We start from the raw sequence: 19,655 nt of genomic DNA, 5'->3' as shown, positions 1-19,655 counted from the left end.
TTTGAATGACATGACAATTTAAACATAATAATGTTCTCCGCGGAATCAAGACTTTTTCTCTGCAGAGTCTGCAGATTTGGGGACTAATTTACAGACCATAGACTGTTTTCTGGGATGTACACACTGCAGTTACTTTTCCTTGCCCTCGTTTTTGTTATGTATTTCATCCACCATGTTGTTTCTACCATAATTTGTTGGCAGAATTCCTCTTCGCTGTATTTGCTGGCACAGATATGCTGTACCATGGCTTCTGTTTCCTGCAGCCATTAAATGCCAACTAGGCAGCCCAAGGTCAAGACAAACATGTTTTGTGTGGCCAGACCAGCCAACTCTAATTCCCAGGCCAGAGGCATACAGACGGGTACGTCTGTTCACGTAGACAGTCACGTAGACAGTCACATAGACAGACAAGTCCATTAACAATCAGACAGATAGTTGGAATGATAGACAGCCAAACGCAACCTGGCAATTACTGTGGTCAGGAGGTCAAACAAGTAATCTAATTGCATTTTGACTTAAACGACAGTCTCAGTTTGTCGGTGTCCTTATTTCGGTCATGTCATCATACAGTATGATGACATGAACTTACTTTAGCTTGTTCCTCTGGAGGTGGAAGGATGCTCTACTTACTCTGAATCTGAGCTGGCTGTGTGATGCATAGAGCTGCTATTATATCCCCACCCACTCCTTTCAATGAAGGTTTAATTGAAATTTCAAGTGAGCTCGTGCGTTGAGCACATTGGTCAAGCCACCCGGATGTGGCCCCAAGCCAAAGATTGTTCATTAGGAAGATAGTCCATCCCGATTGGAGCCACTAGAGACGACATAGTACACAAATCCTACAAAATGGTCTCCTAATGGGGGCGAATCTCGCGAACGGTTACTGGTGCTAGATCCTGAGAGTGTGTTGCTGCGATAGAGAAAGGTTGATAATAAAGTACATTTTCTCCTGATTAATGTCTCTCTGAAAAAAGCCATTTTAGTATGAAAATCTTGGGAATATAATGTGAGGCTTGTGACAATCGGGTCCAATATTTAGTTCAGTGTGCTTTGAGCAGAAAGTGGCAGGTGGGGCACGACACAAGAGGCACGTGACATTTGCGTCTTAGAATATTCATAGCTTTCTCAATGACGGGGAAAGCGTTGACCTGCAGCTTACAGCCACTTTTCAGAGTTTTCATTATTATTATTATTATTATTATTATTATTATTATTATTATTAATATAATTATGTTTACCTTTTTAGTATTTATTTTTGCATTATTCAGTGGAGAGAGACAGGAAACACAGAGAGAGTGGTCAGGTCCATGCGGTACGTGGAATGCACTCACCTATTGGTCATCCCCTGCGAAAAATACATTTAAACTAAAATTGTAAGTGTGTGTGTGTGTGTGTGTGTGTGTGAAGGTGGGTGCATGGGAGGGAGGGAGGGAGGGGGGTGGAGGGGCTAGAACATGAAGAGGTCCAAGGCACAGGACTTACCCAGGTTAATTTCGCTTCACCCCCCCCTCACTCTCATTCCATTTTGCATGCGTTGACTTAGCTACATCTCTCTCTCTCTCTCTCTCTCTCTCTCTCTCTCTCTCTCTGCAGTGCTCTTATGTAATCTGATTGATCGGAGGGGAATGTTATAATGCGCTGTGCGAAGCAGATGGAAGGCAGCTGCAGATAGGAGGAGAGAGGAGAGGAGGTGATGAGAGAAGGGGACAGACAGGGATGTGGGGAGGGGGGGGGGGGTGAAGGGGGCAAAGTGACAGACAGCGTTGTATAATTGATATTTTAACCTCAGTTTGCATTATTGACTTCAGGCAACTGCTGGGTGTTGAGACTGACATTTTAAGTTTGAAAATATCAACACTTTCCCTACATATTAGGGATGCACAGTTGGCCGAAAACCGAATACCGAATATCCGAATATGATTATTATATATATTTTTTCCTACCATTGCTGTCATGGCCATACCTTAAAGCTACCTGATACCAAAATAAATGGTTATGGCAAAACTTAACTTGAATAAGAATCACTATTATGGGTCCATAAAACATTTATTCAGCTCTTTTGAATGCATTAATTGCATACACTATTCGGTGATATATGTTCTGCCTATTCGGGCCAAAACCGAATAGGCCGAAAATGAATTTTTAGCCATTTTCTGCCGAATATTTTCTTCGACCGAATATTCTGTGCATCACTACTACATATATTGCTTTTCTTGTTTTGATTGTTGCTCCCATCTGTACAGCACTTTGGTCAATCTTGGTTGTTTTAAATGTGCTATAAAAATTTAATTTGATTTGATTGATTTGATACAATATATAACAGGAAAATAATAATGGTAATACTGGATGTAATACAAATTGCTTTCCAAATGAGTTTTAAGCGGGTGCATGCGTGCAGCGTTTGCTGTTGCATTTATAAATCTCCAGAGGCAATTGGTATAGGCAGAGACCTCTGATTGTCTGCCGTCACGAAACTGCCCTAAACGTCATTCCTCCATCCATCTGGCCATCCTCCCTTGTCCTGGTGGCCATTCATCCATGCAGTCTTAATCCATACATCCATCCATCTATCCTCCTCTCCACTTATACAAAAGGATTAGGGAAGCAAAACAGGATTAGTGGAGATATTACATCCCATTGTTTTGTAATTGGTATTAAAGCACGGAGTCTATTAGTGGACATGTAATCTTATCTGGACTTTTCTGTGTGTACTTTACTGACTACAGGCTACCCATCTGTCTCTAAACCATTCAAGAACAGAAGTCACACAGGGGCAATTATCTCAGAAAGACTTTTGTATATTGAAATTCTTATTATAAGAATCATCTTATTATTATCATCATATGCTCACTTTATTCAGCAATTTTAATAAATAAGAGACTAAGACATTTTGAATTATAGTCTGCTTTTGCTAAATGCATTTGTCTTCACAGTAGAAGTGTTTCGACACTGGCCTGCCACTCACCTGATAAATGGACTGTTGACATTGTGTCAACATTTTAGCATTCTTCATTCAAACTAATGGCTACCTCTCGTCACAAGCTTATGGGTGAATTACTTACAATGACAGGAAGCCTGGATATGGAAAACAAATGCGTAGCCTTTTCCACTACTATACAGTATACAGTCTCAAGTGTTGGGTGGAAATAAATAGGCTAAAATTCAACATGTCTGCTAATATATCTCTTAAAAAGCCATCTGAGGCCTCCTATTGGCCCAGTGGAATAAATCATCCACGGTACTTGGCAACGCTGTTTCAAAATATGTTGAGTTTGATGTTTAATATGGCTCCCTCTCCTTCAACCTAGCTGGATCGCTTGACTACTACAATTGTTCGTTTTATCCCCAATGTAGTCGATGCCAGTTCCCCATGTATGCGGCCCACAATGGCTGCCAACCCCCCCCCCCCCCCCCCCCCCACACACACACACACACACACACACACACACACACTGTTGTCACGTGGAGGGTGTACACGCCTCCTTCGATACACATGGAGTTACCAGCTGCTCCTCGCACCCGACCCACCGACAGAGGTCACTAGTGCAGCGAGAAGGACACGATCCCTGGCCTGGTTCCCGGCTGGGAACACTGGCAATATAGACCCTTTTCACAGCGGACATTTTGACAGGTAAACCCAAGTGAAGGGGATAACACACTCGGTTGTGAGTGTGCTTTACTTAGCTGTTAACTGTGTGCCAGCACAGCTGGACAGCTCCTGTACTTCATGCTGGCACACAGAAACACCTGTATGGAACAACATACCCTTCAGCTGCGTTTACCTGTCAAAATAGCTGTGAAAATCATCCGTTGTGTTGAAAAGCCTGGCACGCCGGAGGAACTGCTGCTATGAATCAGGGTTTCTGTGGTTGGTGGACGAATCCTTATCTCTGGTTTGCTGCTTTGTGCATTTTAAAAGTAAAAGTTTCATTCATAAATGTTAAGCAGAAAACCGGCCGGCCAATAACGGGTCACTTCCGGTGGACTGCTGCTCCTATGCGCCTGCAGAGTGGCCACAACTCTAGTATTAATGTAGATTTTGAATTATAAAACAGCTGATAGAATACTATACATGACATCAAAAACATCACCTGTTGGGGTGGTCAGTCTAGTGCACGTTCGATTATTAATTATGACGCTGACATTGCAACTTGAACTCATTTTGCGATTCATTATGTTGAATCAGCCCTGATTGCCGACTGCTGTGTGCAGTTGAATTTCAAGTAGGAGAATGTGCCTGAGGTGGTTCTAACAAAGCTACAGCTATATAACATCTGTAGATATGTAGGTCTTTAACAAAATGGGATCACATGGTCTGACTCTACACACTAGGTGCAAGAAAACATCACATAGCATAGAATTACTAGTTTCCAAAAAAGAAATCTGTAGTTACTGTAAGCTTTCAAACCTTGGTGCTACAACAATAAAGGAAGATGGGAGAATGGGCTCAACCATTGTGACAAATCATTGGTAGCGATTAGCCCATTACTAACCCTTACTAACCAAACCCTAACCGCACGCCAACACTGAATAATGGGCTGTGGGAACATGGGCAGTCGCTGTGTATGTTACCCCTCCCACCACCAAAGTTTCCGTTCCGAAAGAGCCACAACCCTGGTATCTTGTACGGTTGTACCATTAGGGACACTGTTTTACTGGAAAGTTTACCGGAATATACTAAATAGCGTACATATAGCCTATAGAGTATCTGGCCAGAGTAATGTAATGTCATTCACACACTGTAGACACCTAGTTTCAACCTTGAGCATTAAATGAAACAATATTTACATTAGAATAATGCCACACAGAACTAGAGCCTTTGCGTGCATGATAGCACAAGGCAAATAAAAAATATATATACATACAATTTAACATTATGGATACGGGACGGGTATCAGATACTAGCCCCAACTTCACAGTTCATGATCCAATCATGTATCACAGATGCAGGCTATGACATCAGTGTCTAGGACAGCAATGTCAGGGTGACAAGCTAAGGAAATCAATAGCCAAGCTCACAGAGTCAAGTTGAAAAACATCTTTCCTTTCACAACACTCCGCCATCTTGACACTGAGGTGTGCCGTGCACGCACAGTCAGTACCTGTGTGTGGGATGTGATGAAATTAGGTAAATAATGTGTGCTGCGTGCATGTGTGTACAGTAACTGGCAGCCAGGCAACAGGCCCCAGGCAACCTGCATAACCCTACGGGCTTAACGGACACATCGTCCTGGATGTGAGGGAGGCTCACATCCTCTGATGCTCTGGGCTGTCCGCATGACTGTCTGCAGCGCTGTGCGGATGAGGCCAGTGCAGCATCCCATTAATAGGTCCACTGCAGATTTTTGTAGCAGTATTTATTGCCTGAGGGAGGCCATGGACTTGATGTTTATTATTTTGCGTCATCTTCCTATAATTCCTATCGTCCACAGCTAACAGTTTTTGTATTGAGTTGTACTTGAAATGTACTGTAATTCTGCAAGCTGTTAATAAATACTTCAATCAATCAATCAATCAATCAATCAAGGATTGTCTGTCTGTCTGTCATAATTCATAACCCCTGCTGCTCCTTTATTGGCTGCACCAATTGATCTGAATTTGCACACAGGCATTGACCATTAGCTTATGCAGGGCTTCTTGAAGCCCTTTTTTCAATTTAACAAATTGAACGCTGTTTATTAGCATTATTCGCCAACTCTGTTTAACTGTAGGACTGCAGTTTTTGCCGTCACTGTGTATGCGAGCTGTTGTCACTGTTACCGTCCCCTTTTCGTTTTCGTCAAGGACCACAGATATTTAAAAATGTAGATGCCTCATTGGTCGCTGCAGTGACCTGTCTCCAAGGGGAGGAGGAAGTCAAGTGGAAGTGCCTACCTTTATGTCTTATGTCCAAAACCACATCTCTCCACAATGACGACCTTAAGCTCAGCTTCAGCAGAACAGGGTATACATTTCACTGCAACATGCAGAGTATTAGCAGCTCAACATATAGCTCAACGTTAGCATTAGCAGCGTGTTATTTACAAATGGAGCAGGACACGGCTATGACACACACGTGCGTGTGTGCGTCTCCGCTGATGGTTGCAAGCACGCGTGTGTGTGCGTTTATGAACCTAATGATATACGTTGTCATAGCACCCATTTTAACTGTCAGCCGGTGTCCCACATGGAGATCTGTGTATGTGCCTGTGTGTGTGTGTGTGTGTGTGAAGACTGAAAAGTGTACATGGCAATCAAATCGGCCCGCTGGCAGAGCCTGATTGGTTGAGCGTCAATTGGCTGAGGCAGAGGCTGGAAATTGCACAGGTGAAAGGAGTTGGCCTCATTAGACCCACTGGCAGAGCCTGGCCCAGGTGAAAATAGTTGGCCTCATTAAACCAAGGGGGCAGTGAGGCACTCCAACGTTGAAGCGCTGGGCCCTAGTGGTAAGAGGAAGAACTGCAGGCGGACACGTGGATTCATGACGTGCAGCTGGGCTTTAACATTGAGCGCTCGGTTGCACTTCCGCATTGGACCTCCAAAATTTGGAGGTCCAATGCGGAAATGCGCCCAAAAAGGCAGAAATAGACGGTCCCTCTGGGTGCCACTGAGCAACTTCCACTGACATGAATAGCGGAGGGGGCGGAGCTTCGCGCCATATCAGTCTGTATCCTTTTAATACTCTATGCATTAGACCCTTTGGCAGAGCCTGGCCCAGGTTAAAGGAGTTGGCCTCATTAGACCCACTGGCAGAGCCTGACCAGAGCCTTTTGTGGTCGTTCTGGAGAACCGTGGGTTTGACCAATTGACCGACTCGATACCTGGCACTGCACTCCCTGTGGGTGTGGAACACTTATGTCAAAATGAATGTGAAGTCGTGGGTCAAATGGTTCTCGAGTTACGTGCATTACAAAAGTACACACACGCACACACGTACGTATGTACGCACGCAGAGACATGGCGCATTTATAGTAGGATATAGTGGCTATTTGAAAATAACAGATCTACAAGCTCACAAGCAGAGGAAGACTAGTGCCCAGGATTACAGTTTAGGTTAGGCAATTGGCACCGGGTGAAAAATTGGGTTACAAATTTGTTATCGCAGTTATGAACTCGTTACACAATCTTGGTATGGCGGTATGCGGTCATTGCACCCAGCCCTAGAGTAGCGGTTCGTTGCTGTCTCTCTCTCTGCTTGCCCTCATAAAAACAGGAAAGGAAAGTAGGATGAAGTTTCTGGTCTCTTTTCGTCGTGTGACCCTCAGCAGTTGTCGCAGCAACCTACATAGTCCTGAGTTGAGCAGGTGAGCTTTTGAGAGTGTGTGTGCGTGCGTGTGAGTGTGGCGTACGTGCTTGAGAGAGACTACAAGACAGAGAGAGAGAGAGAGAGAGCTTGGAGTTTGAGTAATGGGGTTCGTGCAACAGCTTGTACATCTTAGGACGGATGGTCGGCTAAATGGGCAAACTATTTATAGGGGACCTACCTACGGTAGAGAGAACACACACACACACACACACACACACACACACACACACACACACACACACACACGGCTGGTGCTGCTGCAGTGCTGTGTTACAGGTCCCAGAGGCAAGCCTCGGCCTCTCAAAGACAACCAGAAAACTAACTGTCGGCACTGTAACTTTATGTGAACTGTCCCATATATGGTGGAGGAGAAGAGAATGCCAGCTGTCACAATGTAGGCTACTAGCTCACATCTAGTAGCCTAGGCCCACACATCGAGTAGCCTTCAATATTGGCTCAATATTCCTCAAATACAAACCCTTAAGTTACTCTCTTTCCAAAATGTAACTCACTCTGTTGGTTTGATTAAACCCAACAATATCAAAATCATGTCATCACAATACATTTCACTTCCATTCATCTCTGTTTCAGTCTTTGCTTCAGTATAGCGTTGCAGTTCTTCATGTTTACATTTTTCAATTTTCTGCAAATATACTATTTGGTGTAGAGAGAAACAAGGAGATGCCAGTATAGACTATGGGGGACTCCAGTCAACACAGTATAGTGTTTAAGTGTTTAATAAAGAAAACCATGTACTGTATATTGCAGACATGCATGAAGAGTTTCTGCTGACACGCAGTAAACATTCTAAAGACTGAGGAATTGCTCTCTCTTCTCTTTGTGACAAGTTCTTCTTTTGGACAAGTTAGCTTTGGCTTGTTAAAATATTTGGTGAACCTTTCTTTCTTTTTTAAATTTGCCAGCTGAATATTGACTAGCTCCAAAATGGCACAGGGAGCAGCACTCTGTGACACTTCTGCTGGCACTCAAATATTAATGGTCGTCTAGCAGCAGTGCACAAATGGTTTGCCGAAGCACACTGGTTAGGTGGGCTGAGATGTCCAAAGTGTACCTTTAAATGGTAAATACTGCATTTATATAGATAGACTAGATAGATGGACTGTACCTGAGCCACTGCCACCCCTACCTTTGCATTTTGTGACAACCACACTGCATTATAGAACTATAATAATCACACCCGTGTGAAGTGAGGGGCGCTCTTATCATCGTACATCATCATACATCATCTCATTCCGGCCAATCAGAATTTGCGTCCTTACCTTTGTCTTCAATGTTTGTGTTACGCAATGTTTACACAAAAACTCAAAATTGTCCATTCATTGTCAATGGCATTTAATGTTTGTGTTAGGACAAAGTTTGTGTTTACACACACACACACACGCACGCACTCGCACACAATTTGCGTCCTCACTTTTGTGTTTACACACCTTTGTCTTCAATGTTTGTATTTAGTTTACACACCTTTGTCTTCAGTATTTGTGTTTTCACACTTTTGTCTTCAGTGTTTACTCAAAGCTGGACATAGGAGGGCCCTCAAAAAACAACCTGGCTTTTTGCATTTTGCAGTTTATACCCGTCGTCCATTCACACCATGAGCTTTGTAGATCCATTATTTAAAATAAATCCTAAAATCCCTACATTTGTGACAGGCAGGGTCTAATGGGTAAACATTTTGTCATTAATACATACAAAATAATGTTTACAGATTGAAAAGAGTGATAATGTGCTACTGTACTATATAGAGGTTATATTGCATGGCTATGAATACAGGTGTGACTTGAGATTTGGACTGGCTGTTTGGTGTGCCTTGGGCAAAGAAAGTTTGAAAACCACTGTACACCTTGTGCAGACAGCAGCATAGTACAGTGCAGTGCACGAGTGCAGTGCAGTGCAGTGCACGAGTGCAGTGCAGTGCAGTGCAGTAGCAGTTCATTAGCTATAGGGACTGTTTGTTGTTTATGAATGAATGAATGAATTTTATTTATATAGCACTTTTCCAAACATAAAGTTACAAAGTGCTTTACAGGTTAAAAACAATCAAAACAACATCAAGAACATCAGAAATAACAAAGCATAGAATCATAACAACAAACATCAAGGAACACTAAATAAATATATACATACACATATACATATATGTATACATATACATACACACATGCCTACATACATATACACACATAAGTAAAACTGAAATTAAGAAAAGCATTTGACATACAGGTGTGTTTTAAAAAGATGTTTAAAAGCAGGCAGAATGAGGCCACAATGGAGGAGTGCTCTGAAAGAACAAGAACAGAAATATATTCTTCGTCAAAGTTATTTAAATTATTGACCCTCCCTCACCAACTAATAAATACTGTAAATTATATTATATAAATGAAATATATGTAAAAAATATTGAATTCAGTAACATTACATTTATATGCCATTTCCCTGAAATTTCAAATAGGATGACCCTAGCTTCCCTGTTTTCCTCCAATGTACCCGTCCCATAAACTGTCCCACCGGTGTCTTTAGCAACACTACTAAAGGCAAAACCCCAAAAGGCCTGCGTTTGCTACCTTTCGCTGCAAAATAGGTCATTCACTTAACTCTAATTCTGCCACAGGCGACACTGGACGACCTTTATTAATAGTCACAGATCGCCTAGGATGACTTCAAACGACACCTTAGTTTATTGCTTCTGCATCGTGACGTCATTGAATATTTTCCCTTCATCCACTGTATCTTTAGCGATGATCTTTAGCGGCATTTATCTCTGAATTGAAGCTCAGATTGAGGTGAAGATACAGAAGAACATTGATGTTTTAGGAGCTCAATAAGAAATCCCTGCGACCTCGTGATACCGTTTTAGCGCTTCTGGCGAAGTGTCCCGGAAATGATTGATTGTTACTTCCGTTTCGCCAAATCAGCTGGTGGCTATTCAAACTATTAGCTTACAGCCGAAAAGCGTGGCATGTGAGAGGTAAGCTTGAACTGGAGTTAAAACCTCTGACTGAATCTGTGGATTTAATGGCGCATCTTCGCAAATTTGTGAGGTCAGTCCATGGCAAGATCATCATAGCCTATGATGCAATTGGTCACCTTTTTCTGTTTCCCCATATCTCTCATTCTCTCTCTCTCTCTCTCTCTCTCTCTCAATCTTTTCCTGTCACACTCTCACCAACTTGCACTAAATGAGCTGTTGCCACACCAGAATGAGCCCAAATGAGAGTCTTCAGGCATTGCTAGTCTCCTGTGGGCCGAGGACTGTGCCAAGCCACTGGGCACTCGATATGGGTCTTTTATTTTGGCCGCATTGACCCGTTAATTTAGGGCAGTATAAATCTTTGTCTGTCGATTGCTCCATGAGGTGCAGTTTTTTTGGGCGAACAAAAGTAGATTTAGGTGTCTCTTTGTGGCTAGCGGGGTTCTGCGACCATCTGATACTGTTGCAGAGGTGCATAAAATCCTTGATCACAGTAAACAGTGTTTACAGTATTTCAAAGGCACTGACGCACACAGACAGGCCTGCCAGTTTATTTCTTACCATTAGACAGACACACACACAAACACAGACACGTGCGCTTGCGTATTCATACAAAATGTTGTTCGGTTGTGTCCTGTTCAGGATAGCAACAAATCCTTCCTTTTGCTGGAATAGAGGTGGGTGGATTTCTCTCATTGTGCTTTCAACCTTTATCACTCTAAACCTCTTTCCCTTTATCCCCCCTCTCATCACTTTCAATGTACCCCCATCCTCTCTCTCTCTCTCCCTCTCTCCCTCTCTCGCTCTCTCTCTCTCTCTCTCTCTCTCTCTCTCTCTCTCTCTCTGTCTCTTTTTGAGGATATCCCAGGCAGTGTTAACCCTGCAGTACACATTTTGTTGGCTTTCCCTGCATTTACACCCCCACGCCACTTCTATTATATAACCGCTCTGTTGTCATAATGTGTAGTGTGTTTGCTCTCTCACTCTCTCTCTCTCTCTATCTCTGTGTGTGTGTGAGTCAGAGTCATCCCACTCACCACACTGCAGTAGCAGATCTGAAAGGAGAAAGAGAGGGAAAGAGTGCACTCATCTAGATCAGGGGTTCTCAATCTGTGGGCCGGTGACCACTGGTGGGCCGCGAGTCCGTGACCGTGAGGGCGTTGCAATTGGGCCCCCAAATAAAGATGATATGCTATTTGTTTTGTAAACGTTGAAAAATGTATTTTCTTAGGCGCCGTTCACACCTGAGAGACAGTTGTCTCCTCCGTGTCTCCTGCGTGTGTGTCGCATGGCTCGCAATTCATTTCCAATGGGAGTCACGTGGTTTGACGAGACAAGCTTGCTCCCTGGCTGTCTTGCGAATAAAAACAGCTTGACAACCACTAATCTATAATTACGTTTTGCTGATAACAAATATGTATTGCTTAGTAATTGACAGCCAATGATCATCTGATAACATTTGGTAGCTTAGGTTTCTTTTCCTTTCATGCCAACAAGCAGATTTTTTCATTTGAAAGCCGTAGATCACTAGATCTATACTAGACATGTCAGGCTGTACCATCCTAAAAGCAACCAGTAGCAGAGGTTCTCAAAGATTTGCATGTGGAGACCCATTTTGTGCATTTTGTTCTCCATTATAGAACATTAATTGTCAACATAATTATTTTTTTAAATGTTGGGGACCCCCTGAAACCCATTCAAGGACCCTGAGGGTCCCGGCCCTGGGCAGTGGACCCCACTTCCACCAGTGGAGTTTATAACTTTATACCTACCGTATCATACTGTGAGGCTTAGTGCACAGGTCTGGAAAAACCCTGCCTATTTTCCTGTCCCGGTGCATTACTAAAGTGTCTGCAATTCACTGGAGGAATGAGCACAAATGACTTGGTAAATGGTCTGTCTTGCTACAGCGCCTTTATCCATAGTGCTTTACAATGTGCGTTACATTCACCCACTCACTCACACACACACACACACACACACACACACACACACACACACCCATGGCAGAAGCAGCCGAGGCGCCAACCTGCTCTTTGGAGGCGGTTAACTGTTATAATATATTAGGGGTTCAGTCTTCAAGAACACTTTGACATGATGAGGAGCTGGGGTTTGAACTGGGAACCTTGAACCTACCTCTTGAGTCACTGCCGCCCCCACCGACTTAGATTTAAAAGTTGAAAACATGTAACTTTTAACTCCCATCAAAGCCTGTCATCAACAATATGTTGAGTCATATTATAATGACTGTCATCTTGTCGGTACAACATATGGTACAGTACAGTACAGTACAGTACAGTACAGTACAGTACAGTACAGTACAGTACAGTACATTACAGTACAGTACAGTATAGTACATTACAGTACAGGAAATACTGATGTTTAAGCAATTATTGGCCAAAACCAATTAATATTACTACATATTTTCTGTAGACAAAAATAGGAAAACAGCCGATCTAGAAGCTCATAGAATCGCCTATTGTCTTCGAAGACATCTGGTGTGGAGTAACAGGGTAACAGGAGGACTGAGTTATAGACCTGGCCCCGGTCAACAAAGTACATAGGGTTAAGCAATTAGTTGGCCAATACCAAATAAGATGATCAATAGACACATAGACACATAGTACATCCCTATAGTGATTACTCATTAGTGGTATTTGTAACCTGATTAACGTAAGCTTAAACTGTATGATAGACGGCCCATCCAAAGACACCTGGATAGTCTGTACACATATACAGTAGTATGCTGGTATAAAGTACGCTCTCTCGTGGATGCTGTGAGGAGGCCAATAATGTCAGACACATGCGCACATTGCATATTGACTCACTTTCTTCCTAATTAATTATCTTCATTAGGTCGTTATACTGTGTAAACAATGACTTATCTGGCTGTTACCGTGTGCTGACATGGGCAGAAATACAAGCGTATGAGCAGCAGAATTGGTGAGGTGTGCAATGTGTATTGTGTGTGCGTGCGTGCGATCGTGTGTGTGCTCGCACGTGATTAATTGTTGCTTACATGTGTCCGTGTCTCTGCTTTACATGCGTGTTTCTTTGTGTGTGCACTACTCTGTAGTCTGTACACCGTCAATTATGGAAGCCCATACAGCGCCTCAACATATCACAGACACAGTGACATAATGTATGGTGGAGCTGAAGTGTTTTCATTAGTATTCCCTGCAAGACACCTCAACTGCAGCAGAGGGAATGATATGGACAGAAACGGAGAGAAAGGGATTGAGGTAGAGAGAGAAAACAGGATTCAAATGAGAGAAAGCGATAGGACAAAGACAGACTGGGTATGGATAGAGCCTAGGGTTGGAGAGAGAGAGAGAGAGAGAGGGAGATGGTATACATGTGTGCTGCATACTCAATGATCTGATTTTGACTATTAAATTGTCATTAGAAGGCTATATCTTCCATTTTACTATATAAGAACATGGTGTCGGGGTGTCACGACGGTAAAGTTCCTGCCTGGTGTTCAGTTCCTCCTGTTTTGGCCGGGCGCTCCAACAAGCACAACGAAAAGTTGTTTTCAGGGGGAAATTTAAGCTGGCAGGGGGTTGTGTTCTTTTTGCAGCACTAGTACCGGCTAGAGTTGTTCCAATATCGGAAAAGCTGCCGATAGTGCCTAAAATGCTATCGGCGAGTACTATGCTATTCCGATTACACGTAATTTATCACTTGAAGATATGTAATTTACATTAATCAATTATTTAGTATTTTGAATTATTATACTCTCCCTGTACAATTTACAATATTATTTACTAACTCTGAAATTATTTATTCCTAGACCGGTGGTTCTCAAACTTAAATTTCAAGGACCCCCATAACTCTGAGAGTGTACAACACTTGCACACTCTGAGAGTTACATACCATTTGCAACACCCTCAAGGAACACTCACCCAGAGTCCCTGGAGCCCCACTTTGAGAGGGGTCCTACATTTGTTTAAAGTAATACAGTATACAGTAGGTACTCGGTATGAAGTTATCGGAAACAGTATCGGGTATGTCTCTCCACAGTCCACACCAGTGATCCTCAAACCTCTAGAACCCCCCCAAGGACCCCTGGAGTTTTCTTCAAACCCCACTTTGAGAACCACCGTTCAGTACAACCTGCCAAGACCAACACGGGTGGTTAGCAGTGACAGGTATTGTGTACTGCACTTCAACGTTCAGTGGGAATTGGCAAAACAACAACATTTATGATGCCTGTCTAATGATTGTCATAGAGAGTACCATACCTACATGTTGGCTGCAGTGTAGCCACACAGCCAAATCTTTTTCCATTGAATCTGTGCTGGCCTACTTTTCTATTGGAATGCATGATATGATCCGGCCTGCGTGGGCTGTCAGCTTGGAGGAGGCAGCGTGTAACCCTGCCAGCACCCTTTTGAAAATAAGCAAATACCAAATATACTATAGCACATATACATACAGTGTAGGCTACGGTGCCAGCATGCTGCCACAAGCCTTACGCTCTCAAGCAGCGAAACATGGCAACCCGCGCCCATGATCTGTTTGAGCTCCGTGCATTGTCCAGTTTTAGGTGATGAGGTGACCACCTAAAACCGTGGTCACCTCAGCACATAAAAGTGGACTATGAATAAGCCTTAATTCTCCCAGTAAAAGAAAATGTAGGCCCTAAGCTCATTTACCTTTTATTAAACTCTCTCAATAACAGGTCAAATCTGCTGTAAAACTGCTGATGAGACTACTGTACTACTATAAGTTTCAACCATTTGTGCATTTGATTTGTCTTCTATTCTCTTTCCTGTCTAATCTCTTCTGACTTCCACTCTTCTCTCCGAGCCTCTCAGCGAGGCTTTAAGGTTAAAGTGTCCATTTAGTGGGAGGTGTGTGGGCTGGATATGACTGTGGAAAATATCGATTTATCTATCCGAGTCTGAATTATACTGTGCAGACCTTCAAAACACACACACACCCCCTCCACTGTTGTGGGCAGAATGGCGAGAGCGAGAGATCTAGCAAAAAGTGGTGATGGTAAATGCCGAGCGGTATGAAGAAGAGATAATGTTAATTTCAAATATTAGGCCTTTGCGTCCACCATGATTATGCATACATAACGTAACAGGAAAACCAAGGAGAAAGAGAAAGGAAGGTATAAGGGAATCGAACGCAATCGAATTGAAGGAGAGGATGTTAAACAGGCTAATGGACGATGAGGTGAGGATGGACAGAACGCTGAAAGGGAAAGAAAAGGAGAAGCGGAAAGAGCAATATGACCCCTGAGCTCTCCCCTGGGATGAACCTGAAAACATGCATGCATGCACGCGCGTGCACACACACACTGGTACACACTAAGCCATATATGTTTAGACTTTATCGAATGAACTACAAGCTCACAACATGTCAAATCATAGCAATCAGAGCGTTTTGAGCTTGTAGATCGTCCCATAAAAAAAGAATACAATGAAATTCAAATGCATGGACGTGCGTGCAGAAACCAAAATATACATCATCTGGCAGAGCAGTCTATGAGGTCACTATTATTATGTCTCCATATCTGTTGAATTTGTGAAATTTATTCCATGCAATAGCTTCTTTTCCCAGCGTTGCCTAGGTTATTGTGTGGGTGAAAACCGTGAAATCATAGAGCTACCAGTATATTAAAAACTATAGTATGGATGGAAAATCCCCAGCCATTCATTTCAATGAAAGTTGCTCTGCCCAGCTCAGCCTGGGCCCCAGAACAAGTTGTTCAGCCCAGCTCAGTACACTCTCCTTTACGGGTCTGGGAACCACTTGGTGCTTATACGCTAAGCTTGAAATACCAGATTTGGCCACTAGTTTAATCTTGCTGCCAAAATCCCCCATGTTCCTGGTGGCTTGGCTGAGATAGGCACAGAGGCCAGTGGATGACATCAGTCATCTGTGACATCAGTACTAGAAATTTGTACCCGTTTACTTGGGGACCATTCTGTCAGTATTTACGACGCACCAAATTCATTCACCAAATTGATATTTTTGACGGGCGCTAGCACCACCAATCCATGGCTTTTGAAGATTACGACATATGGCAGCCAAGTCTATGTATACTTTAATGTTTGTTTAGAGCACTAAATGACAACATAGACATCATGTGGCCGATATAAATACATCATGTAACTAATATTGTTTCATACAATGAATAGATGACGCCCCGAGAGGGCATGCTTTTTATTAACTTTATTATTTAAAAAAATCACACCCGTGTGAAGTGAGTGCTCTTATCATCGTACATCATCATACATCATCTCATTCCGGCCGATCAGTATTTGCATCCTCACCTTCGTCTTCAATGTTTGTGTTAGAACAAAGTTTGTGTTTGCACAGCCACAGTTGCACACACACACTAAAAGCTAGACATAGGAGGTGCTATCGTCCCTCAAAAATCACACTTGTGTGAAGTGAGTGGCGCTTCACATTGAATGTCTATAGACTTGGCTGCTACAGTATATGACATAATTTAAAAAGTCAGCCATTGGAGGGGCAGTCACTTCACACTTGTGTGAAGTCAGCGGTGACTTTCATCATGACGTCAGTGGGGCAGAATAGACATACAGTATGCACAAATGACGTCACAGGGGGGCGGAATAACAAAGCGACACATTGGAGCAGTTCAGTGGCCTTGTGACTGGGAGGTTGGGGTTCAATCCCTGGCCGGGTCATACCAAAGACTGTAAAAATGGGACCCAATGCCTCCCTGCGACATACTAGCGTCATGTCCATGGGGTGTACATCAAGCTGCCTCACACTATAGAAACAGGAGATAGGCTCCTGCCCTATGGGCCTCATGGCTCGGCAAGGCTACTTTATGCACAAATGACGTCACAGGGGGGCGGAATAACAAAGCGACACATTGGAGTGGTTAGCACCGCTAACTAACGCAGTTCTGCAACACATTCACCATTCTCCATGGGGTCTTCTTGATTGTTTTCATCACTGTCTGACTTCTCATCACATTCACCACTAGTCTCCATGGGGGCTTCCTGAATGCCTTCATCATTGTCCAATTTCTCGTCGTTCTCCAATGTCTGCTGTAGTTCTTGGATGGTGATGAGGAGCATATGGAACTGCTTCTTCCTCAACTCCAACTTTGCATCCACGTTGTCGTTGATGTTGGAAAGATGCTGAAGCTCCTTGTCGAGTGCCTCCAACTGCTTTAGTGTTTCATGTCGATCTGGATGCTGCTGAATGACCTTGGCCAGTGCATCGTATTCTTGACGATTCTTTCGTATATTCTTGGCCCCCTGAATCTCCTTCTTGCATTCCGATATCTTCTCGTGTGCAGACGTGATGTTTTCTTCTACACTTTTGTATATTTTCTCGTAATTCTCCATCTCCCGGAGGTTCATGTTGTAGACCATCAGTGTCTTCCCCATGGAGAACTCACATTGGGCTAACATGGCGAGCATCTTCTGGTATTGTGTGAAGCCTTCCTCCGCGGCCCCGTGTGGCGAGTGGCACCACGTGATGAAGCTCTTCAGGAGACAGTTGATACGTCGATCATCTCCAGCTCCGTCCCCATTAATCAGGAGACGTCTTTGAATAACTTCATCATCAGTTACAGCTCCCATGTCTGCAAGAGTCTGACTGATATAAGCCTTATTGAAACTATAGGAAGGCCTTGGCTTAGACTTTATGAAACCCCGGAGGAAGTTGATGATGATCGCTGGAGTGCCTTGTTGAGATTTACCACACAGATATGCATCTGCACAGTGATATTTTGTACTTTGTAGCCTATTCTAATCTACATCATGACGTTGTCACACGATGACATCACATCATCATCATCACATATGTGATTATAGTTATAAAAGTCACACCCAAGTGAAATGAGGGGCACTCTGCTTGTCATTGTACATCAATTTATGTTAGCACTGACATTTGACATTGCTACATAAGGTACATAAGGTGGTCGGTCCCTTATTGGCCAAGCGCTCCCACCAACAGGTGATTGGTTAGCCGATTTGCTCGTTTACATATGACATCGTTTACATACATCATCATGAATCATCTCAGACTGGCCAATCAGAATGCCTGATTCCTGTGATTGGTTGACTGATTTGCTCGTTTACATATGACATACATCTTCCCTTCAATGTCAATGGGGAAGATGTGCACGTTTTAGCAGACATTTGACCGGCATTACCCTTTCATTGTCAATGGCAAATGTTGAGACGTGTGGGGACAAAAGCTGTTTATAGAAGGGTGCTAGCGCCCCTTAAAAATCACACTTGTGTGAAGTGAGGGCTCTTCACATTCAAATTCCGTGCTCAGCCAATCACAACATTTCCATGGTACACACAGACACAAAGCTGGGCTAGGAGGGCTCAAAATAGCCGTTTTTTGCCTACTATAATATGACATATGCCCCAAATGGACTAAAATATCCTAAAACGTCTGGCTAATTGTACGGTTTTTTTTCTTCATTTTTTTCCAATATTTTGACAATAATGACACAACATTAAATAAACGAGTACCACTTTGAGAAGTGGTTGCATCAAGTGGTGCAGTTGTATTGTCAGTCTTGTACTACACGTGGTAGTCTGTATTCCCAGTGCGTCACAGCTAAGTGCTACACATGGCAGCTTGTCAGCCCCATGCAGTCCGTAAAGTCGGACGGAGGACTTTTCATCATGACGTTGAGCAAAGCAGGGATTGTGTCACTTGTGTGGACTGGAATGGGAATGGACTGAGTGAAACAAATTTGAATTTATCTGACATATAAGCAGAATAATGTATTGCATGGTCTGGAGTTTGGACTGCATTTGACTGAACTGCGGTTGTAGTTGGACAGGGCTAAATGAGCTGGATGTAATAAGAGTGAGCAGAACAAATCTTGTGGCCCATTTGTTTCTCATTACCTCACTCTCTGATAGAGTAAGTGGCCCCGCACACTGAGACATACAAGGGGTAAGCCAAGGCATAGTCTTACCGTAAAAGTGACAGATATTTACAAATGATGATGACTAAATAGCCATTAGGCTACTACCAATAGGCCTACTTGAAATATTACCAATAGTGGTGAACTGGATTATTTATGTTGCCTATGTTAATGTAAATTAATTGTTATAGGCTACATTGTGCATTGTGTAAAAATTTGCCTGTGGACCATTGGGAATGGCTTTGAAAGATTCATTACGTAGCTATCCTAAGGATGGCTGTTTTGACCGTTTAATTATGACATTTATTGTTTTGTATAGTATGACATTGATGTTTTATTTGTAATCCTTTGTAAATCCTTCAAGAGTCCACATCAGACCTAATGAATCTTAGTGAATCTGAACCTGATGTAACCCACCTCGGATACATTACATGTGTGCCTGACTGGCTGATCAGTATGTGCCCTCTTCTTTTACGCAGTTTCCAAAGTTT

The 19,655-nt window shown here is 43.0% G+C and overlaps 2 protein-coding genes across 2 annotated transcripts in view; one reads left to right on the top strand and one right to left on the bottom strand.

Moving 5' to 3' along the window:
- Positions 1-19,655, top strand: part of ryr2a (ryanodine receptor 2a (cardiac)) — a gene marked incomplete at both ends in the record, with an annotated part of 231,061 nt that overhangs the window by 12,106 nt on the left and 199,300 nt on the right. The gene's annotated exons all lie outside the window — the stretch shown is intronic.
- LOC308333067 (THO complex subunit 7 homolog) lies at positions 17,159-17,854 on the bottom strand (the record flags this gene model as incomplete). Its single annotated transcript, XM_080789263.1, has 1 exon — positions 17,159-17,854. One exon carries the CDS (start codon positions 17,852-17,854, stop codon positions 17,159-17,161), a length of 696 nt encoding a protein of 231 aa, XP_080645389.1.

The sequence above is a fragment of the Protomyctophum bolini genome (assembly GCF_963924005.1).
Source record: "Protomyctophum bolini genome assembly, chromosome: 18".
In the NCBI taxonomy this organism is placed as follows: domain Eukaryota; kingdom Metazoa; phylum Chordata; class Actinopteri; order Myctophiformes; family Myctophidae; genus Protomyctophum; species Protomyctophum bolini.
The sequence above is the reverse complement of the archived record's forward strand: the minus strand, read 5'-3'. Positions and strand labels throughout refer to the sequence as shown.